General features: G+C 43.3%; 1 protein-coding gene across 2 annotated transcripts in view; it reads right to left on the bottom strand.

Moving 5' to 3' along the window:
• Window positions 1–13,051: 13,051 nt before the first annotated feature.
• The window catches only part of LOC142283171 (uncharacterized protein C3orf38-like), a 43,181-nt gene continuing 30,370 nt past the window's right edge, over window positions 13,052–25,862 (bottom strand). The window contains exons 4-6 of one of the 2 annotated variants that reach the window (XM_075333090.1): window positions 22,753–22,980; window positions 18,253–18,354; window positions 13,052–16,044 (exon numbers count right to left, since the gene is read on the bottom strand). In XM_075333090.1, coding sequence (XP_075189205.1) covers window positions 15,592–16,044; window positions 18,253–18,354; window positions 22,753–22,980 — 783 coding nt within the window. In that variant the 3' untranslated portion in view covers window positions 13,052–15,591. The remainder of the gene's footprint in view (window positions 16,045–18,252; window positions 18,355–22,752; window positions 22,981–25,862) is intronic. The other variant, XM_075333092.1, reaches the window with a different exon arrangement.

Raw genomic sequence — 25,862 nt, 5'->3', positions numbered from 1 at the left:
ATCATTGAACATCTGTGGGATGATTTGAAGTGTGGTGTCCATGCTCGGCGACCATCAAACTTAACTGAACTGGAATTGTTTTATAAACAGGAATGGTCAAATATACCTTCATCCAGGATCCAGGAACTCATTAAAAGCTATAGGAAGCGACTAGAGGCTGTTATTTTTGCAAAAGGAGGATCTACAAAATATTAATGTCGCTTTTATGTTGAGGTGCCCATACTTTTGCACCGGTCAAATTTTGTTTAAATGTGGATTGCACATTTTCTGTTTGTACAATAAACCTCATTTCAATCCAGAAATATTACTCAGTCCATCAGTTATTAGATATATGAAACTGAAATATTTGTTGCAAAAACCCAAATTGTTATAAAGAAAAAAGGTCAACATTAATAGGGGTGCCCAAACTTTTTCATATGACTGTAACTAATTGTATATAGTTAGAGATAAGTAGATAATTACAATTTTACCATTTTGTCCTTCTGTTATATACTGATATATAATATATAATTTTGTCTTGTCCTCCTGATTACCAGTATATAAGGCATATGCCCAGCATCTCACCTGCCCGTGTACACACTGTAGATTTCTTCTTAGTGACTGTTTCAGCCAGGGAGAATAGATCAGCAGTGTTCAGCAATGCTAGGAGCCTCCTGCTGCCCGCTCTTTCCTCTGCACTTAGCCCCATGACCCCCCCGTATTATGGAGATAATGGAAGAAACTAAACTTGCTTGGACCTTTCAATGCCGGAAAAAGGAAAATGAAACTGTAGCTCCTTGTAATGCCAATTCTTGACAGAAAGTGTCGCCAGTAACATAACTCCGGAATGTCTGACTAAAGGCCTTATCATTCACCCAACATCCCCTACCCACTAGGGTTCTTATCTAAAAAAAACACAAACACTGCGTGACATTGGATATAAAGGCCACAGCAGCCCCATTTATTAATAACAAAACATAAGCAATATAACAATACAAATCTTCATTGAAGAACACCCGAAAAAGGAGGGGGGGTACCTGAAGGTTGACCAAACTGTTCCTTGCAACATCGGCCCACCTCCTGACCCTCAGCCGCAACACACCGACTCGAGAGCCCTGGCCAGATGTTGCCCACACCATGTCCCACTGAGACTCAACCCAGCAAGGACCCGTTTCACCAAACATTTGCACCGCTAGAGGTAACCCGCTCCGGCACTGGGTTCCGTCCTCTCCTCTGTGCAAACCCCCACCTTCAGACACCCCCCTCCTTTCCACCGCTGCGAGAAATCACGGTCTTCCTAGTCTTCTTCGTCGATGTTGAATCTACCATCATGGCCGGCGGGCGGGAACGATTCCAGTCACCGTCCAGGTAGGAATGCCCACCCACACCCCTGACCTGACCTATATACGACCCCTCAACAGCTCCACCCCTGACCAATCAAACTGACCCCTAGTCCTAACTGCCCCTTAGTTCCACCCCCAGATTTCCTGCTCAAACTAAACTTTCTACATTAACCCCTTACTGACCCTATGGCATGGCATCCCTCCTAGTCATGCTGCAATCCCTTGAGCCCCTTTGGGGCAGCTGTCCGGGCTATTCCTATAGTTTACTAACCACTGATGTGTATTACTCAGTTTTCGATGCACACAAAGATCTTAGGAGGTGGTCAAATAGTTTTTCTATTAGAATGCTCTTCAGTGCAGTTTTTGTAGAAGATTTTAGTTTACTGAGGTTTTACCGGAAGACGTTGTAAAGTAGTTTGTAAGAGGTTTTTTTTTGTGACATGTACGGTACTTTCTTTCTTTCCCACCAGATGTTTTTTGATAGGCTGAAACTCTAAAACTGTTGGGATTGGCAGCACTCAAGCACTAGTTGACTAAACAGAAATGTGGATCTGCAGTTGGTAAAGGAGGTCACGTGCAAATTGACCTTCTAGGGATATAATAGATGAGAAAAAAAACACGGAACCAATGCGCTGCACACACACACACAAATTGTAGAGAATTAATCTAGCTGACGCATGATACTGGTGTAATTAGACTTTTATCTAGCCTGTTGGATAGGCCAGCCTCACAGGACCGACTATATAGGTGTCTACAGACCAAGAGTCTAAGGCCGGCTTTGCACACTACGACATCGCAGGTGCGATGTCGGTGGGGTCAAATCGAAAGTGAAGCACATCCGGCGTCACTTGCAATGTCGTAGTGTGTAAAACCTTTTTGATACGATGAATGAGCGCAAAAGCGTCGTTATTGTATCATCGGTGTAGTCTCCAACATTTCCATAATGCCGGTGCAGCGACAGGTACGATGTTGTTCCTCGTTCCTGCGGCAGCACACATCGCTGTGTGTAAAGCCGCAAGAGCGAGGAACATCACCTTATCTGCGTCCCGGCTGCCATGAGAAGGAAGGAGGTGGGCGGGCTGTTTACATCCTGCTCATCTCTGCCCCTCCGTTGCTATTGGCCACCTGCCGTATAACGTCGCTGTGACGCCGCACGACCCGCCCCCTTAGGAAGGAGGCGGTTCACCGGCCAGAGCGACGTCGCAGGACAGGTGAGTGCATGTGAAGCTGCCATAGCGATAATGTTCGCTACGGCAGCTATCACAAGATATCACACGTACGACAGGGGCAGGGACTATCGTACTCAACATTGCAGCATCGGCATGCGATGTCGTAATGTGCAAAGCCCACCTAATTACACCAGCATCATGCGTTAGCTAGATTAATTCTCTACAATTTGTGTGTGTGTGCAGCGAATTGGTTTCGCATTTTTTAATAGGGCTTTAAGGAAAAAACTCACATGAAACAGTTTTCCAAGCATTTTTGAAGCAGGTTGAGCAGTTTGAGATTTTTTTACTCCAGTTTTCTGGCAATCGATCCCATAGTGTTTACATAGATCTGCTGCTGGCGTGAGTAAAGCCTGCTTTACACCATACGATTAAGCATACGATATCGTATGCAATCGTACCCGCCCCCATCATATGTGTGGCACGTTCAATTTGTTGAACGTGTCACACAAATGATTTTTTCCCATCACACGTACTTACCCGTCCATACGACCTCGATGTGAGCGGCAAACATCCACTTCCTGGAGTGGGAGGGACGTTCGGCGTCACAGCAACGTCACGCGGCAGCCGGCCAATAGAAGCGCAGGGGCGGAGACGAGCAGGACGTAAACATCCCACCCACCTCCTTCCTTCCACATTGCCGGCCGGGAGCCGCGGGATGCAGGTAAGCGGCTGTTCATCGTTCCCAGGGTGTCACACACTGCGATGTGTGCTACCCCGGGTACGATGAACAACCTGACGTTCAATTTTTAGGAAATGAACGACGTGCATGCGATGAACGTTTTACCGTTCAATCGCAATCGCACGTAGCTGTCACACGCTACAATGTAACTTACGATGCCGGATGTGAGTCACGACGTGACCCCGCCGACACATCGTAAGATATATTGTAGCGTGTAAAGCGGGCTTAATAGTTGATCAGCGGGGGACAGGTGTCGAATCGCCACCGATCTGATATTGATGACCTTTTATCATTGATGAGAGGTCAATATGTTGTGACAAGACAACTCCTTTATTTTTAAAGGCTGGTTAGATAATTTATCAGCTTCAAGAACACAGCATGCTATTTTTTTACAGTCTATTTCCATGAAAGGTGTTAGTAAATCGAGACACTAACTATGTAAAGATTTTGAGAGACTTTGCTCCTGTTTTGTTAAAATATTAATCATACATATGTGGTGGCTGGCCACTGGGCTACAGTATTTTTAACTATAGAAACTGTGCCTTTCAGATCAGCTGTTCTGGGTGCCCATCATAATTTTAGGTGTACCTGTTTTGTTAAAATAAAATGTGCTCCACTGCAGACATTCACTCAATTTACTTTATAGTTAGTTTACTGGAAGGAATCTATGATATGAAAACAACTTAATTATAAGGGAAGGATTTCCCCTGTGACTTGAGCTTCTGCAAGTAATTGTTCCAGGAAGGCTAATACTCGCACACTGAGTATTTGGTGAATTTTTATTTCAGTATTTGTAAGACAAAACCAGGAATAGGACAATCAGAGGAAAATTGTAACAGAAGCATGAGCACAGGGCCGGCGTCACCACCCGGCATACCCGGGCAAATGCCGGGGCCCTGGACAGCCGGGGGGGGCCCATTCGCGAGTTCTGGGAACCGCAGTCCTCTGCAGGAAACTGCGGATGCTGTCCCTTTAAGGTACGCTGTCCACAGTGTTCCCTGTAAACTCCTTGTCTGAACTTCATCTGTGGGCGGAGCTATCGCGCAGCGTCCTGCTCCAGTCACTGTCCCACAGATGAAGACAAGGAACAGTGCCAGCCAGCGACCCCCAGCACAACGCTGCCCTCCAGCGCTGTGTGGGCCCCCTCTCCACAGTGATTTGATTGGTATGTTCTACACCCCTCCCCGCCCCCCGATTTATGGGCCCCAGTGAGCTGTATGGGCTTTTTCCCCCTGGAGATGTAGGTCCTGGCTCCCCCTCCCCCCCGGAGATGTAGGTCTTGGCCCCCAACTATGCGTAGGCCCCCCAGAGCTGTGTGTTCGAGCCCTCCAGAGCCGAGTGTGTGGGGCCCCCAGAGCCGAGTGTGTGGGGCCCCTAGAGCCAAGTGTGTGGGGCCCCCAGAGCAGCGTGTGCACATGTCTCACATCATGTCCCATCATAATCTAAAACCCCTTGCATTAAAAGGAGATAACTACAACAGTAAGTATGTGTCTGGGTGAAGCAGAGCCGAGTGTGTGTCTGGGTGAAGCAGAGCCGAGTGTGTGTCTGGGTGAAGCAGAGCCGAGTGGGTGTCTGGGTGAAGCAGAGCTGTGTGTGTCTGGGTGCAGCAGAGCCGAGTATGTGTCTGTCTACAGTAGAGATGTGTGTAATTATACTCTTTGGGCAGCAGAGTGTGTATTTACTCTGGGCAGCAGAGCTTTATGACTATGTACTGTTTGGGCAGCGTAGCAGAGATGTGTGCAGCAAAACTGTGTGTATATATAGTCTTCGGTCAACAGTGATGTGTATATATGCAGCAGAGCTGTGTGTGTGTTTGTGTCTGTACATATGCAGCAGAGATGTGTGCAACAGTGCTATAAAGGGGTGTGTGTAGCAGAGCTGTGTGAGTGTGTATGTATGGATCAGAGCTGTGCGTGCGCCCCCCCCCATACCCATGTGTGCAGCCCCCCAGAGCCGTATGTGCAACCCACCCCAGTAATGTGTATACCCCCAGAGCTGTTTGCTACTCCAGTAACATCTATGCCCTCCAGTAATGTCTATGCCCCCTGCCCCTCAAGTGATGTATATATTGTAGCCCCCAGCCTCTCTTGTGATGTATATACAGCAGTGTCAGTGTGCACTGTACACGGCCATGTCTGTTAGTGATGGCCATCATGCAGCACAGCCACATGCCCAGGAGGAGCTGGATGGAGACAAGCGGGAATGTCTGTATGCATGTATGATGTGTATCTATGTATATCACTGTATATGACTGTATAGATTTGTCTGTTTATAAGTATTTTTGTGAGTTTGTCTTCAAATATGTATATGTATGTATGCCTGTATGTGTATGTATCTGTATGTGCGTGTCTGTGTGTGGATGGGGCCCAGTGAGACTCTTCCGCCCGGGGCCCACAAAAACCTGGAGCCGGCCCTGCATGAGCACCACTTCTGTATTTATTACCCACTCCTGGTTTTGGTTACAAATACTCACCGTGTGCACGTGGCTTAAGGCTACATTCCCACAATGAGTTTTCAGTGTATTATTTGCTATGTCAAAGGGTTAGATGCCACTGCCGTGCATAAAGACAATCCAGGTATAACCAGAGAGTGATTTATTGTGAACGTGTTTTTCTGATGAAGGAGATGGAATCTCTCAAAACACACTCACAATAAATCACTCTGGTTATACCTTGATTGTCTTTTTTGCACGGCAGCATGAGATTTAACCCTTTTATTGCCTCTTCATTTCTTGCACACAGTCAAGGCACTCAGTGCCAGAAGCAGCAAATAAAAAAACAACAAAACATCTTTGAGCCTCCAACATACTTGACTGTAGATAATGTGTTATTTTCTTTTTAGACCTCATGGCTTTTTCTTTAAACAGTAGAATGATGTGCTTTACCTAAAAGCTGCTTTATCTTGGTCTCATTTGTCCACAAGATGCTTTCCCGGAAACATTTTGACTTACTCACATACATTGTGGTAAACTGCAGTCTAGCTTTTTTATGTCTCTGTGTCAGCAGTGGGGTCTTCCTGGGTCTCCTGTGTTTCATTTCATTCAAATACCAATGGATAATTTGTGCTGACACTGATGCACCCTTAGCCTTCAAGACAGCTTGAATTTCTTTTGAACTTGATTAGGGCTGCTTACCCACCATCTTGAATATCCTGCGCTGCAGCCTTTCATGTCTGCCATCCACATACAGGGAGATTAGCTATACTGCCAAGGGTTGTATACTTCTTGATTACGCTGTGCACTGTGGACAAAGGAACACCAAGATCTCTGGAAATGGACTTATACCCTTGAGAGTGTTGATATTTTGCTTCAATTTTGGTTCTCAAGTCCTTAGACAGTTTTCTTCTCTTTCTGACTTCCATGCTTCAATGAATAATACTACTGAAAAGACAAAAAAGCACGGATAGGGTCTTATCCTAATATGATGGAAGATATCGGAGTTGCTCACCTGAGTAGGTTGTGAGGGTAGTTTCACACTTGCGTTGAATGGCATCTGTTGTATTGCGTTTGTGACGGATGCAACAGATGTGTTGCATTTAGTGGCACAACGGATGCAATGGATCATACAAAACAACGGAATCTTTTTTTTTTTTCGTCTTTACAGTTTTACCGGCGGCAGACTATTGTGAACGATCAGCTGATCACTCACAGCAGCCGGTCGCCGGGTGATCAGCTGATCACTCACAGCAGCCGGTCGCCGGGTGATCAGCTGATTGCTCACAGCAGCCGGTCGCCGGGTGATCAGCTGATCGCTCACAGCAGCCGGTCGTTGGGTGATCAGCTGATCACTCACAGCAGCAGGTCGCCGGGTGATCAGCTGATCCTTCGGCTGCTGAGAATGTGTGAGGGGGCGGAGTGCGGGGTGGGTGGAGCCGAGTGGGAACATGGCGCTGAGGACGTCAGTGCAGCGAGGAATGCAAAGCTGGGGACAGGTGAGTGTGAGTGTGAGTGTGTGTGTGTGTGTGTGTGTGTGTGTGTCTGTGTGCGTGCGTGTATACATGTGGAGTGGAATGTGAGAGGGGGCGGAGCCGAGCGGGAAAGTGTCAGGCTCCCTGCACACGTAGCTAGGGTAAATATCGGGTAACTAGGCAAAGCGCATTGCTTAGTAACCCGATGTTTATCCTGGTTACGTGTGCAGGGAGCCAGAGAGAGCATGAGCAGCGAAATCCTACGGATTGCGCTGCTCAAAAAACGTTACATGCTGCGCTCCTTCCGCCCAGCGGAAGCAACGCAGCATTGGCCAGCGGAAGCAACGCAGGTCCATTAATCGCAATCCGTTAACGGATTCCACTGTTTCCCAAAATGGCGGATTGCAACTGAAGGAAAACAACGCAAGTGTGAAAGTACGCTCAGTCACAACCACTTAGAAAATCTTCAGAAAAACAGCTACTACAGTCCCAAAGGAGGATTTCATAAACAAAGAGATCAAGGGGTAAAAATACTGTGTTTCTGTCAAACTAAACGATGCAGGGAATCCTGGATAGTGATCATTATTATTGATACATTTAGGAGAAAGTATCTCCTTCTTCAGGACAAAAAGTCACAGACGTACCTTTGTAATTTTTTTCAATCATGAAGAAGGAGATACTTTCTCCGAAATGCATCAATAATAAAGATTACTATCCAGGATTTCCTGCATCATTTATTTTCACAGCAGCGCGGTATGTTAACCTCTTCAATTCTTCATTTATGATGTTCTCTATGCTTAGTGTGGCACACACAGACACACAATGCAAACATTGAGTCAACTTCTCTTCTTTTTATTTGGTTTCAGGTGTGATTTTCATATTGTCACAGGTGAGTTTCATTAAGCATCACATGCTTGAAGCAAAGTTGTTTACCCACAATTTTGGAAAGCTGCCACCGAATTTGTTTAGCTCATTTTGGGGGTTTTGTGTGAAAATATGTTCAATTTACATGTGTAACTGCAAATATTCTGGGTGAAATACATTCTGGAACAATTTAAAGGGTGCCAACACTTTCAGGCATAACTGTATATATATATATATATATATATATATATATATATATATATATATATATATATATATATATATATATATATATATATATATATATATATATATATATGTATATATATATATATATATATATATATATATATATATCCAGAGTTACAATTTATACTAGTCATGTACTTGAAACTTATGCCTCCGTAAGGCTAGATAAGGCATCAGGAGACTGGTAATAACCAGAGCCGCTTCCTGCAGACATTAATTTTTTTCATTAACAAACAATCTAGGGACTGCATGAAAGAAACAAAGAGAGCATTGTCGTACTGTAAAGAGATGATTTGTTAGAAATTGTGTCTGCTGCTTTAAAATGTAATATTTAAATGGTTATCCACTTTCAGAAAAGTGGGCTCCAGAGTATGTAAAGTACATAAAAATAATAATCTCAGCAGGTAGTCACCCTCACTGGGTCCAGCACTGGCTCTCCGTTGTTGCTCCAGTGTTTTGACTACAGCGGTGATGTCACGTCAACTGCGCACATCACCGATCTAGCCAATCACTGAGCTTAGCGTCGTGAGCTGTCACCCTCACTGCATGATCACTGAGCTCAGTGATTGACTAGAGCGGTGACTGCACTGTTGACACAATGTCACCAACATAGTTACCTGTTAAAGTTGACAACCACTTTATCAAAGAGTTTTTGGGGCAATTTTTTTGAGGAATGGTACTAAAGAGAAGACATTTTTTAAATAAACCACTAATACCTTTTGTAGCCAGTGTTGTTTGTAGAGCAACATGAAATTATTATATTACATTAATTATAAACATTTGTTATTTGGACACCTTAACAGCATAAGAAAATACACATTGAATAATCTGGATTTACTGAAGCAATTTCACTAGAATTCTGCAGTAAATTCCTTGAAAAGTCTCAAAATTGTATCACAATTCTGAGTTGAGCAAAAAATTTGCTGGGACACATGTAAGATTCATAGCATGGTGCACATCACTCATCAGACGCTTCAGATAGAGAGAAGCCTGTAATTGACATCATAGACCACATCTATGAGAGACATAATGTGAAAACAAATCCAGAAAATCACCGCGTCTGATTTGGCAAAAAAAAAAATTTGTGCAAATTATGGTGGAAAATAAATATTTGGTCAAGAACAAAAGTTCATCTCAATATTTTGTTCCATATCCTTTGTTGGCAATAACAGAGGTCAAACGTTTTCTTTAAGTCTTCACAAGGTTGGCACACACTGTTGGTGGTATGTTGGCCCATTCCTCCATGCATATCTCCCCTAGAGCAGTGATGTTTTGGGCCTGTTGCTGGGCAACACAGACTTACAACTCCCTCCAAAGGTTTTCTATGGGGTTGAGATCTGGAGACTGGCTAGGCCACTCCAGGACCTTCATATGCTTCTTACAAAGCCACTTCTTCGTTGCCCTGGCAGTGTGCTTGGGATCATTATCATGCTGAAAGATCCAGCCACATTTCATCTTCAATGCCCTTGCTGATGGGAGGAGGTTTGCGCTTAAAATCTCACGATACATGGCTACATGTCTCCATTCATTCTTTCATGTACATGGCTCAGTCATCCTGGTCCTTTTGCAGAGAAACAGCCCCAAAGCATGATGTTGATACCCCCATGCTTCACAGTAGGTATGGTGTTGTATGGTTGCAACTCAGCTTTAATGCTGCCACCAGGGGGAGCCAGAGCTCTGTAGCATAATACACTACACAGAGCAATGAGAACCAGGAAGTGAATTCACAGCGTTCTCATGCATTACCTCAAAGCACAGCTGAGAAGCAGAGCTGCAGAGCATGCAAGGAATAGTCAGACAGGCTGGGTCAAACACCTTACGGGCAGAAGCAGGACCGGAGGAACGAGCAAAAGTGGAGTCAAAGCCAGGCCAAGGTCAGTACCGGAGGAAGCAACCGAGTGGGAAAATAGGAGAGGGGACAGAGGACAGGAGGGACGACCAGGGGATGGAACACAGACAAGGGCACGGGGGCACAGGAACAGACAGATCAGGATATCACTCACAGGACCAGCAATCACAGGCAAAGCAGTGCTAAGCTTATAGCCGGAACTGGTTCACTGGAAATGCCAGCTTTTAAGGCATCCAGGGTCTGGAAGTGAGGCTCGAGAGAAGGCTCCTCCCCCTAGCCATGTGGACAGGGAGGCGAACCATGACATCAGCATTCTGTCTCCTCCAAACACGACGAGTTGTGTTTCTACCAAAGAGTTCTAATTTGGTTTCATCAGACCATATGACATTCTCCCAATACTCTTCTGGATAATCCAAATTCTCTCTATCAAAGTTCAGACGCGCCCGGACATGTACTGGGTTAAGCAGGGGAACACTTCTGGCACTAAAGGATCTGAGTCCCTGGCGGCGTAGTGTGTTACTGATGGTAGCCTTCGTTATCATGGTCCCAGCTTCCCAGCTTTATGCAGGTCATTCACTAGGTACCCCTTGTGGTTCTGGGATTTTTACTTCCCAGTCTTCTAATCATTTTGACCCCACGAGGTGAGATCTTGCATGGAGCCCAGATCGAGGGAGATTATCAGTGGTCATGTATGTCTTTCATTTTCTTATAATTACTCCGCTAGTTGATTTCATCACACCGAGCTGCTTGCCTATTGCAGATTCAGTCTTCCCAGCCTGGTGCAGGGCTACAATTTTGTTTCTGGTGTCCTTCAACAGCACTTTGGTCTTCACCATAGTGGAGTTTGGAGTGTAACTGTATGAGGCTGTGACAGGTGTCTTTTATATTGATAACAAGTTCAAACAGGTGCCATTACTACAGGTAATGAGTGGAGGACAGAGGAGCCTCTTAAAGAAGAAGTTACAGGTCTGTGAGAGACAAAAATCTTGCATGTTTTTTGATGACTAAATACTTATTTTCCACCATAATTTGCAAAACAAAATCTTGCCAAATCAGACAAAGTCATTTTCTTGATTTGTTTTCTCATTTTGTCTCTCATAGTTGTGGTCTACCTATGATGTCAATTACAGGCCTCACTCATCTTTTAAAGTGGGAGAACTTGCACAATTGGTGGCTGACTAAATACTTTTTTCCCCACTGTACCTCTTCATTGATCAAAAGCTTCTTACTCCACCACACCCCTTCATAAAGACCAGAGAAAATTCGGCAATCTTGATGAATCGGGGCCATTTGGAACATCATTCATTTTATTTATCAGAATTCCATTAATTCGCAGTAATACAAACTGTTTATTTGATAGCAATAACTACGGTAATATCTAATCTTCTACTATACGACATACAAAGTAACTAGAGAATAAACCACAGAAGCCACAAATATTGAAAAGCACACATCATTTAGTGAAAAGAAAACCTGGAGACAAAATGTATCTGTAGAAAAGAATCTTTAATAAAACAAAAAGGTATGCAGTAACAAGCAATATGCAGTATAACATAAAAACATACAAAAAAATATCCAATCCTTATCCATGTACAAAAGAAAATGTATATAGTGATGTTATGGAGACACAGACAAAATGTTTACTTTACGTTGATTTTCCCCTATCCATCACAGACGTAAGGCTGCTAAACACATTACACTAATGTATGCCAAATCTGCTAATATTGATGGGTCCAGCCACGGTGTTAAGGAAATACCACCACACCAAGAACTCTCTCTCCACATATGACATCAGGGAAGAGAAGGACACAGCATGTCTGATTTTGAACTACTGATTCTTTTGTTCTCTAAGAGATAAAGGTAATCTGTCGCCAGGTTTTTGCTATGCAATGTGAGAGCAGCATAATGTAGGGGCAGAGAACCGCATTTCAGAAATGTATCACTTATTTTACTGGTTGCTGCAGCTTTGAAACATATTGTTTACTGCAGATCTCTGAAGTTTGAAGTGTTAGCTCTGTATTGCCCCACCCACATAACTGATTAGCAGCTTTCTGTGTACACTGTGCATAGGCAGAAATCTGCCAATCAGGGGTGGGGGTGTGGCTGACTTACTTGGTGGCAGGACAACTAGTCCTTTAGTGATCATCTCTTGCTAATAAAATGGTGAATTTATAAAAAAAAACAACACTAATCAGCCCAGTGAGTAACCCATTGCTGGAATCATGGTCTCTGTCTCCACATTATACTGCTCTCAGATTAGATAGTGAAAACCTGATGACAGAATCTCTTTAACACTAGAACTACTGAGGTAGTCATTTTGACTACTTCGCACTATGTAGTTCTAGTAGGTGTCACGAGTCCAGTAGTTCTAGTGTTAAGGCCCCCTTCACACGCACGTGTCTCTGGTACGTGCTAGGTCCATGCCCGCATGTACCAGAGACACGGGCACACGTAAACCCATTAAAATCAATGAGTTTATGTACACGCACGTGTACAGCCATTGGGCCGTGCCTCCGTGTGGAGCACATGTGAGCCCGTGTGCTCCACACGGATGCATGTCCGTGTTCCTCCGGCAGCACGGGTGTCACGTGGCCCGCACACGTACCACACGGAACTAGTGTGGATGCAGGCCCACGTGACATGCGCCGGAGAAACACACGTGTCATTCTAAAAAAAAAAAAAACCATATACCTCCACGAGCCCTGCAGTCTCTGCCGCAGCTGTCACCTGCATCTATCCCCCAGTGAATTTGAACAACTCATCTTCTTCAATGGGGGCCGGAAGCAGCGTCAGCTGGGCGTGGCCTGTGCCGGACACTGTCATTCAGCACCACAGATAGCTCCGGAAGAAACAGGTAAGGCTAGTTTCACACTTGCGTTCAGCGCATTCCGTCACTATGGAGAATAGCGCAGTCCGTTAACGGACTACGCTATTCTCCATAGAGTTGTATGGACGACGCACTGTAACACAAGTGTCTGCGTTGCATCCGCTGAACGACGCAGTGTCGTTATTTTGACACTGCGTCGGGCGGATGGAACGCTGCATGTAGCGTTTTTCTGTGCTTGGCGGAGTGTCAAAAAAACGCAAATTGCAGGAATCCGTTAGGCGTCCGTTGTTTTTATAATGGACGCCTATGGTGGCGGATTCCGTTAGAATGCGTCATTTGACAGATTCCGTTAACGCAGCTGACTTTACACAACTGCGCATGCTCAGATCAAACTACAACAGATTGCGTTATTTTGTACGATCTGTAGCATGCGTTGTGCCACTATATGCAACGCATCCGTTGCATGCGTCACACAATGCAATGCTACGGATCCCATCCAACGCAAGTGTGAAACTAGCCTAAGGCGGGGCTTTCTGTTCTCTGTGTGTTATTACGTATAACACACGGCGAACACACGTAGTGCCATAAACACGGCACACGGAGGGGAACACGTACCCTTGACACGTCCGTGAAACACGTGCGTGATTTTCACGGACGTGTGAAGGGGGCCTAAGACAGAGGTGTTTGGTAGTGGCTCTCTCATAGAAATCACAGGAGCACTTGGCAAAGCTTTGTGAGTTGGCCAAGACAGCTACCATCACTAATTGACCTCCATTATACTTGTTACACAAGTTAAACAGGTCAGACACTCTGACAGAGTCAACTTGAGTTACGAACATAATGGAAGTCAATTAATGATAGGCAGTCCGGCTCTCTGCCCACATACAGGCAGCCCTAAACAGAGCATTTTCCAGGTGGAGGGAGATTTTTGCTTGCTTTTTTTTTTTTTTTTTTACACACAGCATCCCAGTGAGAACCATTTAGAGACTGCAAGCCGCTCTCACTGGGGCTCCTACCATTCACTGAAGTTAGTCGGCTCGTTTTTTTGGATCATTCATAAATGACACATGTGAGGACCCGTGATACTCGGCCAAGCACCAAGTGTACCCAAATACCCCGAAACTTGATTGAGTATCCAGTAGTGGCGAGCATGACGCTCGATCATCATTAGCTAAAACCAAATCTTCAAGGATTATTTCTTCAAACTAGTCTTTTAATATAAAGTGACGATTTATATAACGAAAATATGTTTCTAAAATACTAGTGACACTTTCTATTGATTGTGAGTGTTATATGGTACATTCATAGTTTTTACATAAATATCATCTGAGATATAAAGTAAATAATTCCCAAGGACACTTATATTCCACTGTTTTCTTTGGCAGACACTTATACGCTTTTCATATCTAAACCACATGCATATGGTCAGGTTTACTGGACAAAGCAATCGAGATTCCTCAATATCAGTTAGGTTATTGAGGGATGTGCATGCCAATATTGCTGATGTCTTTGTGAGGCCTCTTTCACACGTCAGTGAAAAACACATAAGTTTTTCACTGACGTGATAAAGGTGCGTATGTACCTCCATGTGCCATGACTTTGGCACATGTGTGATCTTCATGTACTATCCGTGATAATACATTGAGATCAGGCACTTATGTTCACCTGTCCATGCCGCTGCTGTCTGTGGTGATGATATCTCCCGCGATGCTGTGTCCAGCCGTCGCTGTATCCCCTCTGCAGCTACTTCTGGGTCGGCTATACAGTACATATGCATGAGCATAATTAACCGGACTGGAAGCAGGAGACAGCAGCGGCTGGAAACAGCATCACTGGAGACGGGTGAGTTTAAAAAGCTTTTTATTTTAAATGTACATGTTTTTCTGGTATGTGTTTCATGGATCACACTATAGTGTGGTCCGTGGGACATCAGTGATACCAGAAAAAAATGGACTTGTCTCCGTGCGGAGCACACGGACACACATGTGCGCCGCACGGAAACATGTCAGTGAGAAATCACTGATGTGTACACAGAGTCATTGATTTTAATGGGTCTGCATATGTCCATCATTCTGGTACGTAGAAAAACTGCAACACACGTACCAATATCAGTGACGTGTGCAGGCAGTCTAATATGAAGGTCGTTTTATTAAAACTTATGACTGTTCTCTCTATTTTTAGAAAAAACAGAGGAAATGGGTCTGCACTACTGCAATATAGTAGAAAGATAATAAATGGTTCCATGCACCCCACAAAGGTCATATATAGAAAAGCACAGAGGAAAATTTGTGTCTAAACGAGCACTGGAAGCACATAAATGCTCAATACTTATACTCATAATGCTCAGAAACATGTCCATATACAGTATGTTCTCACTATTTGCTCTTCCTCAGAGAAGCAGGACCCCCCAATTCTGGTAGGGCCAGCAATTCAATGAAAATGATGCAAATGATTGAAATAAGGCAAGGGGTTTACGTAGGTTTTGCACACTCCATAACTGACATTTTCTAGAATCTCATGTGATTACTAATTATGTGTGATGGGTGATCTGTGTGTGTAGTGATTGCAGATCACAAATAAGTGATGTTGAGCCATATTTTATACCATCAATGATGCATTTGGTTATGGCTATATAATTTATGAGTATTATTTCAGGATAAAGAATCTCATGAACTTTTCTGGATATTTAGATCAATAAATTGTATTTTCCATTTGTTGTTCGTAGAATTCCACACTACCTGAAAGATCTGATCAAATGTGCCTAGAAAGGAGTTATTCATGAAGACGCTGCCGCTTACCATCATCATCACCATACCTTTCGGGGACCTCTCACACTTTATGCCTTTACTGGTGAGATTTGGTTGAAAAGAAAGTTTGTCTTCTTGTACGAGAGCAAGTAGACGTGTACTTGCACTTCTGCCACCATTGTACTGTCTCTGGGCTGACATGTACATTAGTTGTAGTTCAGCATTTTCCATGAAGTGCTGAGGACCCCAGTCTCCTTTCCGTAGTCGGGAGGTTTCATGTTGGGAGTTGAGCAGAGTATAGAACCACTTACAGAAATCACATGTAAACTTTTCACAGTCAACTGGCCAAATACATGATGTCTGCGTGTAAACCTGTAAAAAATAGAAAAATAAGCCACAGCATGGTACTTATATTTATGATGACTGCTATTCCTTTGCTAATTGATGTTGCATTAATGATTTTCTACTGTACAAATAAAAGTTTGGCAACTTTCCAAAATACATAGTGGGTGATTCATTAATAAAGCGTTCTCTGGAGTAAAACACTTAATTCATTAAAGGGAACCTGTTAGTGCAATATGCACCCACAACCACGAGCAGTTCTGGGTGCATATTTCTAATCCCTGCCTAAGCATCCCTGTGAACACTAACATAAATAAACATAAAGTATTTCTAAAGATCGTTTATTATATGCTAATGAGGCCAGCAACTAGCAAGGGCGTTACTTCCCTTGGCTAGTCGGTCCACATAGCATGTTCGCACACCTCTGTGAGCATACTAACATGCTTATGAATGCGCAGTGACATCGCAAATACCTCACTCTTGATGGCTGCTGGTAGAGAATGAATGCGCACGGCGTATGATCCATAGTCCTCAGGACTTCTGATCATGCACACTAAACTGATACTGAGTGTAAGCTTCCTGGTTTCAATGAGGTATCGTGCGCAGAACCAGAAGTGCATAACCAGATCATACACCATGTGCATCCATCCTCTACCAGCCGCCAACAAGAGTGAGGTATTGGTGGCATTGCTGTGCATTCATTAGCATGTTAGTACACCCACAAGGGCATGCTAAAATGCTATGTGGGCCGACTAGCCAAGGGAGCTAACACCTTTGCGACTAGTCCCTGGCCTCATTAGCATATAATAAATGATCTTTAAAAATACTTTTTCTAAAGATCTCTTTATCTATGCTTCTAGATGCAGAGACAGTTAGGTGGGGATTAGCAATATGTACCCAGAACTGCTCGTGGTTCTGGGTGCATATTGCACCTGACAAGTTCATATAAAGGAGTGTGAAGCTTTTAATAAATTTGACACGTGTATTGCCAATTGTGTGTCAGCAGTAGAAATGTACATTTCTGGAGTAAGTTACACCAGTTCAGTCATATAACGTATGTTGAATTTGACAGACAGGCGAGACCACGGCATGTCCATGACCATATAAGCTGGCCAAAACTGGGGAGTAAATGTAAAATGTCACAAATATTTTTGTGTGACTTCTAAGATGTGTAAAAATAATCTGTTTTTGTAAGATGTCTAAAATTTCTGGCGTAAACACCTTGGTGGCTTGCCCCCTTAATGTTCTTATTACTAGAAAATGATGAGTGTGCAGTAAAAGTGCTAGAGTGCTCTTTATTCGAGTTGAGCAGGTTGAATGCTCTTTTGGGCTCAACCCGAGTAACGAGCATAATGCAAATCAATTATTGGGCAGATCGGCACTCTGAGACTGGAAGCAACTCTCAATGGGATCCCAGCTCTCATCATTCACTGAAGGGAGCTGGCCTTTTGTGTCGATCGCTCATGAATGACACATCCGAGCACCCGCGATACTCTGCTGAGCAACGAGCGTACTTAAGCACCCCAATGCTCAATCAAGTATCGATTAGTGGCGAGCACGCTCACTCATCATTATTCCTAACTATTTCTCTGCTTGCTATATGGTAAATACGTTTTCAGGATTCAGTCCATACCCACACCACACATTGCATAAGGCCGGAGTTCCACTTGCATATGACTCGCGTGAGTCTCGCATCGCATTGAATAGGTTAGTCTTGTCTGATTTACGCATCCACTCGCACCACGCTGAGATTTTTTCCTCAGGTTGCACACAGGTGAAAAAAATACTCAGATCTGCTCTGCCTCATTGAAAGATATTGGTCCGAGGACAATCCCTTTTTTCCTCATGTTACACTCATCCAAGTTATATGCTAGTGAGGCCGTGTACATACATTGAGTATTTGGTGAGTTTTTTACTTCAGTATTTGTAGCTAGAACAAGGAGTGGGTGATGGATAGAGAAGTGGTGCCATGTTTATATTATGCATTTCCTCTGATTATTCCACTCCTGATTTTGGCTACAAATACTGAGGTAAAAAACTCACCAAATACTCAATGTGTGCACGTGGCCTTACAAATACTGAGGTAAGAAACTCACCAAATACTCAATGTGTGCACGTGGACTTATAAATACTGAGGTAAGACTCACCAAATACTCATCATGTGCTTGGGGCCTCACCAAATACTCAACGTGTGCACAGGGCCTTAATGTCATCTTTCACAGAATTATCAAGCCTTACCTTGCTGGCTGTGAAAGGTGAAGTCACAACTTCATTAGCACTTATTTTATGTGTTGCAGATGGATGTACAGTCGGAGGTTGGAAGACGTTTTTGTTGTATTGCTAAAAATGTGAAAACAATATTACTATAATATATAAAAAAAATTATACTGATAACTAGTAGATCCGTATGATCAAAAATCTAGTTGAAATCTGCGTTAGCAATAGGACTATATCATACTACAAAAGTAGTCACAATTTATAAAACAGCACATGGTGCATTTAGGAGCACTTCCTTATAGACAGTCCTTCTTCAAGTGTGCTTTATCCCCATTGCAAAACAACGTAAATACACACTACCGTTCAAAAGTTTGGGGTCACCCAATTTTGTGTTTTCCATGAAAAATCATACTTTTATGTATCAAATGAGTTGCATAATGAATATAAAATATAGTCCAGACATTGATGAGGTTAGAAATAATGATTTTTACTTGAAATAATATTTTTTTCCTTCAGACTTTGCTTTCGTCACAGAATGCTCCTTTGCAGCAATTACAGCTTTGCAGACCTTTGGCATTCTAGCTGTTAATTTGCTGAGGTAATCTGGAGATATTTCACCCCACGCTCCCCCATGCAACAAGTTGGATTGGCTTGATGGGCCCTTTTTGCGTACCATATGGTCAAGCTGCTCCCACAACAGCTCAATAGGGTTGAGATCTGGTGACTGGGCTGGCCACTTCATTACAGATAGAATACCAGCTGCCTGCTTCTTCCCTAAATAGCTCATGCATAATTTTGAGCTGTGCTTTGAGTCATTGTCCTGTTGTAGGATGAAATTGGCTCCAGTCAAGCGCTGTCCACAGGGTATAGCATGGAGTTGCAAAATGGAGTGATAGCCTTCCTTATTCAAAATCCCTTTTACCTTCTACAAATCTCCCACTTTACCAGCACCAAAGCAACCTCAGACCATCACATTACCTCCACCATGCTTAACAGATGGTGTCAGGCACTCTTCCAGCATCTTTTCAGTTGTTCTGCATCTCACAAATGTTCTTCTGTGTGATCCAAACACCTCAAACTTCGATTTGTCTGTCCATAACACTTTTTTCCAATCTACCTCTGTCCAATGTCTATGTTCTTTTGCCCATATCAATCTTTTCCTTTTATTAGCCAGTCTCAGATATGGCTTTTTCTTTGCCACTCTGCCCTGAAGACCAGCATCCTGGAGTTCCCTCTTCACTGTAAACACTGACACTGGCGTTTGCGGGTATTATTTAATGAAGTTGCCAGTTGAGGACCTGTGAGGCGTCAATTTCTCAAACTAGAGACTCTAATGTACTTGTCTTGTTGCTCAGTTGTGCAGCGAGGCCTCCCACTTCTCTTTCTACCCTGGTTAGAGCCTGTTTGTGCTCTCCTCTGTAGGGAGTAGTACACACTGTTGTAGGTAATCTTCAGTTTCTTGGCAATTTCTCGCATGGAATATCCTTCATTTCTAAGAACTAGAATAGACTGTCGAGTGTCATGTGAAAGTTCTCTTTTGCTGGCTATTTTGAGAGTTTAATGGAACCAACAAATGTAATGGTACAGATTCTCAACTAGCTCAAAGGAAGGTAAGTTTTATAGCTTCTCTAATCAGCAAAACTGTTTTCAGCTGTGCTAACATACTTGCACAAGGGTTTTCAAGGGATTTCTAAACATCCATTAGAAATGTACTGCCTAGTGTCAGAAAGCTTGGTCTCAGTCACAGGTCATGGGTCTTGTAACAGGATAATGACTCAAAACTCAGCTAAAAACACCCAAGAATGGCTAAGAGGAAAACATTGGACTATTCTGAAGTGGCCTTCTATGAGCCCTGACCTAAATTCTATTGAGCATCTTTGGAAAGAGCTGAAACACATCATCTGGAAAAGACAACCTTCAAACACGAGACAACTGGAGCAGATTCCTCTTGAGGAGTGGCCAAAATAGCTGTCGAGGGGTGTAGAAGTCTTATTGACAGTTACATAAATCGTTTGATTGCAGTGATTGCCTCAAAAGGTTGTGAAACAAAATATTAAGATAAGGGACCATCATTTCTGTACAGGCCTGTTTCCTGAGTTTTATTTTTTTATCTATGTCTATCTATTTTTTTTTTTTATCTATGTCAAGTGTTTATTTCTGTTAATGTTGATGATTATTGCCTACAGCCAATGTAAACCCAAAAGTCATTATCTCAGCACCTGTATATTACAAACATCTGATTTAGAATCATGTTTCCAGCTAATGTTTTACTGTACAATGAATGTCAAAAAACAAAATCCAAAAAACTATATGATGGAATTCCATTTGGAATTGCTTTTCATTTTTTTCTGTACATTGTAAAATAAGCTACAACTTAAGGCTCTTGTCCACTTGCGATTTTCATATACAAGTGCGATCCGATAAATAATCGGATTGCACTCGCACCAGTGTTAATCAATTAGGCAGTTTCCTCTTTCCTGTTTTTTCTCGACACAAATCATGCTCTCGGTGCAATCGCAGCATTCTGCGTTTGCAGTGAGTCTCAGCTCGTGCACTCCATGCAACCCTATGGGAGTGTGTGAAACATTGCACGCAGAGACAGACAGCGGTGGATATGGGGACAAAAGAGTTCCCTCCATCTTCTCCGCACCTGTGATGCAATCGCAAAATTGCATCACGGTCACATGACCCTCGGCTGACACCCGCAGCAAATGGTAATTAGCATATCGCTTCCGATGCTCTGGCATCGGAAGCGGTATGCAAGTGGATATGAACCCTTATTCTGCAAAAAAACAAGTCCTCATATGGCTATGTTGTTGGAAGAATAAAGTTCTGAGCTTGGCTCCTAGAAGAATGGGAGTACAAATTCATCTGGTCAGCAAGGGGTTAAATTATGAGCACCAAAGCAGAAACATATAACTCCGGAGACGTATGGAGATGTAAGGAGTCTTGTCTACAAAATCCTAACCTGTATAGTATCCCGGTGTCGGGTGGTCTGCATTTATAGATGTAGTGCAGGAGAGCAAAATGACTTTCCTGTTCAAGTTGGGATGGTTTATACATTGGTTGTATACAGTATGTAGTTTTAGAAAGACACTCATTTGTGAGTATGATAATAATATATTTGTGTTTGCTAAAGACTAAAGCGCACTAATCACCAGGATTTTCCTATATAATCTAAAGCCAGTGCTATACTAGCAATATTAGGCTTATTCTATACATACCTTTAGTTGTCAGCTAAGATGTATAGGTTTTGAAACACAAGCAAGTAAAGTTTGTAAAATGAGCAGATTCTTGAATGACAGTAGCTGCCGATCAACTGATAACTGGAGCGAGTATTCATAGTGATTCCCACCCTCTGCCTCTCTGTTCTCCCCATTTTTTATGCTATGTTGGCTGAGATCCCGCCAGGGCACATGGGTATGTCATCAGCACAGGTTCTTCTGCAACCATTAGTAAAAAAAAAACGATTCTATAATAGAATTAGCATAAACGGGGAGGCACAGGGGCGGGAATTACTATCAGCAACTGACATATTGTCAGAGATTGGATAGGAAAGCTGCAAGAAATGCAACACAGCAGGAGACGTTGAATTAAAGCTGTAATAACACAACCCATAATCAAGATTGGCGCTGATTTTTTCTTTCTTAAAGCACTGCTGGGAATCTATTTACAATTTTTGAAACTCACATATCTGTCGGCAAGGAGTCTAAAGCCTGCTTTACATGTTACGATTCTGCATACAATATCGTATGCGATCGTAACCGCCCCCATTGTATGTGCGGCACGTTCAATTGGTTGAATGTGCCGCACAAATGATTCACCCCCGTCACACATACTTACCCGTCCATACGACCTCGATGTGGGTGGCGAACGTCCACTTCCTGGAGTGGGAGGGACGTTCGGCGTCACATCGACGTCACGCGGCAGGCGGCCAATAGAAGCGGAGGGGCGAAGATGAGCGGGACGTAAACATCCCGCCCACCTCCTTCCTTCCGCATTGCTGGCCGGGAGCCGCAGGACGCAGGTAAGATCTGTTCATCGTTCCCGGACTGTCACACACTGCGATGTGTGCTACCCCGGGTACGATGAACAACCTGACGTTTAATTCATGAGGAATGAACGACGTGCATGCGATGAACGTTTTACAGTTCAATCGCAATCGCACGTACCTGTTACACACTACAATGTACCTTACGATGCCGGATGTGCGTCACTTACGACGTGACCCCGCCGACACATCGTAAGATATATTGTAGTGTGTAAAGCGGGCTTTACAGAGATGAATGAAATCAAGTAGTAGAAGCAAGTAGATGGTGGAAGCCCTTGGTTGAGTTCCGTTTCCCTCCCTATAGTCTGACTTTTATCTTAGATGTACAGAAAATATGAAGATTCATGAAATTTCTGTGGAAAACCAGTGATAGACAAGCTTTGAAACATTACACTGGGGATCTATAAATATAAAATTAGACATGTATCATTCTAATATCATAAAGCTCCTCTGAGGCAATGTAGACTCACCGGATGCTCACAGGTTTGTGATGGTGACCTCTGCTCTTTTCTCTCTTCCCTTTGACTGCTGTGTATGGACAGTTTGGAAATATCAGCAGATAAGAGGCACAAAGGAATATTATTCAAAACCTTCTCTTGCTGCCGAAGTGACACATTGGAAACCGTATCTGGTTTTATTAATGATGGTAAAGTAACAGGATGTTTAACTGGAGTAAAGATCATTGATGGGATGATTTCCTGGAACAAATAGACTAAGTGTATTACCTATGTTTGTTTTGAAGCTCTAAAGGGTACATGTCATAAGATTTATGGGAGTAGCTCTAGACTCTACTCTCTATTTTAAGCCACACATCCAAGCCCTTTTCACCTCCTGCTGCCTCCAACTCAAAATTATTTTCCAGATTTGTACATTCCTTTCCCAAGAAGCTGCAAAAACCCTAGTGCATGCCCTTATTATCTCCCATCTGGGCTATTGCAACCTCCCACTCTGTGGCCTCTATTCTAACAGTCTTGCACCCCTACAATCTATTCAAAACTATGCTGCGCAACTAATCCACCTGTCCCTCCGCTACTCCCCGACCTCTCCTCTCTGCCAATCCCTTCACTGGCTTCCCATTGCCCAACGACTCCAGTTTGAAAACCTAACCATGACCTACAAAGCCATCCACAATCTGTCTCCTCCTTACATCTGTGACCTAGTCTCCCAGTATATACCCGCACGTAACCTTCAATCCTCACAAGATTTCCTTCCCTACTCCCTCTCATCTCCTCTTCCCACTATCGCATCTAAGATTTCTTCCGTGCCTCCCGCATTCTCTGGAATGCTCTGCTTCAACACATCAGACTCTCACCTACCTTGACAAACTTCAAAACGTACCTCCACTTCTTCCGACAAGCCTACAACCTGCCATAACCCTCAGTCCACTATAGCACCACACAACCATCTCTACCTTCACCTAATGTATCCCCACCCATCCCTTGTAGACTGTGAACACTCACGGGCAGGGACCTCTCTCCTCCTTTACCAGTCTGTGCCTTGTTTTGTTTACGATTATTGTTTGTATACCCCTTTTCACTTATAAAGCGCTATGGAATAAATGGTGCTATAATAATAAACAATAATAATAATTTATGCTGTCTAAACCACTGGCAGCATGAATCATGAATATTTTACCCTGACTAGAGATGGGCGAACCTGCAATTATTCGGGATCAGCATCACCAACCAAATTTTAAGAAAAAAAAACCCAGTTTGGGACTGGAATTAATCCCAAAAATTTGCTCAGATGCCGGTCCCCATATAAGTCTATGGGGATCCAAATATTGTGCTTTAACCCCTTAACGACCGCGGGCCGTAAAATTACGTCCTAAATGACATAATCTTACTGCCCGCGGTCCTCCGGCGGCAGCATGCCGCGATCGGCACACATCTCAGCTGATTTTCACAGCTGAGATGTGTGCCTGCTAGGCACGAGCAGAATCGTTATCTGCTCGTGCCGATTAACCCCTTATAATGGCGCTGTCAATACATGACAGCGCCATTATAAGCGCAATCGCGGTAAAGTTTTACTTACCGCCGAAACCGGAAGTCACGTGACGCGATCACGTGACTCCCGATAGTTGCCATGGTAGTACAGGGTCATGTGATGACTCCTGTACTACACATGAATTGGTTTCACTTTCGCTGTGCCCGGAGCACAGCAAAAGAGAAAGACAGCGTATCTGCTGTTTACAGCCTTCCAGCTGTGATCAGCAGATACTGCAGAGCGATCGGAATGCTGATCGCAATAGCCCCCTAGGGGGACTAGTAAAATAAAAAAAAAAAGTAAAAAAATAAGTTTTAAAAAATTAAAAAAAAACAAAAAAACCTAAAAGTTCAAATCACCCCCCATTCGCCCCATTAAAAATTAAAGGGTTAAAAAAATAAAAAATATACACACATTTGGTATCGCCGCGTTCAGAAACGCCCGATCTATCAAAATATAAAATCAATTAATCTGATCAGTAAACGGCGTAGCGGCAAAAAAATTCCAAACGCCAAAACGACGTTTTTTTGTCGCCACAACTTTTGCGCAAAATGCAATAAGAGGCGATCAAAACGTAGCATCTGCGCAAAAATGGTACCGTTAAAAACGTCAGCTCGAGACGGAAAAAATAAGCCGTCATTGAGCCTAAGATCCCGAAAAATGAGAACGCTACGGGTCACGGAATATGGCGTAAAACGTGCGCCACTTTTTTCGGACAAACTTCCGATTTTTTTTTAACCCCTTATATAAAAGTAAACCTATACATGTTTGGTGTCTACGAACTCGCACTGACCTGAGGCATCACACCCACACATCAGTTTTACCATATAGTGAACACAGTGAATAAAATATCTCAAAAACCATAGTGCTATCGCACTTTTTTTGCAATTTTTCAGCATTTGGAATTTTTTTGCCATTTTCTAGTACATAATATGGTAAAACTGATGGTTTCATTTAAAAGTACAGCTCGTTCCGCAAAAAATGAGCCCTCACATGACCATATTGACTGAAAAATAAAAAAGTTACGTCTCTCAGAAAAAGAATGGCGAAAAAAAAAAACGGAAAGCGAAAAATCGGCCGGTCGTGAAAGGGTTAAAATGGTGGTAAAAAGGACTAGTAGGATTAGAGCAGGCGCATTATACTTACTGAGTCTTCTGTGCTGCTGTAACACTACTCCTGGGGTCGCTCATTACCCTCGTACATATTCACTGCTTCCCTCGCCCACCAGCAGCTCCAGCATCTGTGATTGGTAGCAGTCAGACTGTGCCCTCACCCTGTGTGACAGCGTGTCTGATTGCTTGGAATCATACACGCTGTCTGCACCTATATAGTGTTGCAAAAAATAAAAATAATAAAAAAAAAAAAGAAAAAACTGGCATAGCGTCCCCACATATTGTGAAAGCCAGCACATATAAAGCATACGACTACAGGCTGTAGCCCCCATCCGTGTGCTTATCTTGTTGGGTATCAAAATAAATAGTATCCCATGTAGCTTTTTAAAAAAATTAATTAAAGAAATCATTTTAAAAAATGGCGTGCAGTTCTCCAAAATTTTGATATTCAGTCTTGTTAAAGCCGACAGCTGGGGGCTTGT

The sequence above is a fragment of the Anomaloglossus baeobatrachus genome, chromosome 2 (assembly GCF_048569485.1).
Source record: "Anomaloglossus baeobatrachus isolate aAnoBae1 chromosome 2, aAnoBae1.hap1, whole genome shotgun sequence".
Classification (NCBI taxonomy): domain Eukaryota; kingdom Metazoa; phylum Chordata; class Amphibia; order Anura; family Aromobatidae; genus Anomaloglossus; species Anomaloglossus baeobatrachus.
Note: the sequence above shows the minus strand (reverse complement) of the source record. Positions and strands in the feature narration are given on the sequence as shown.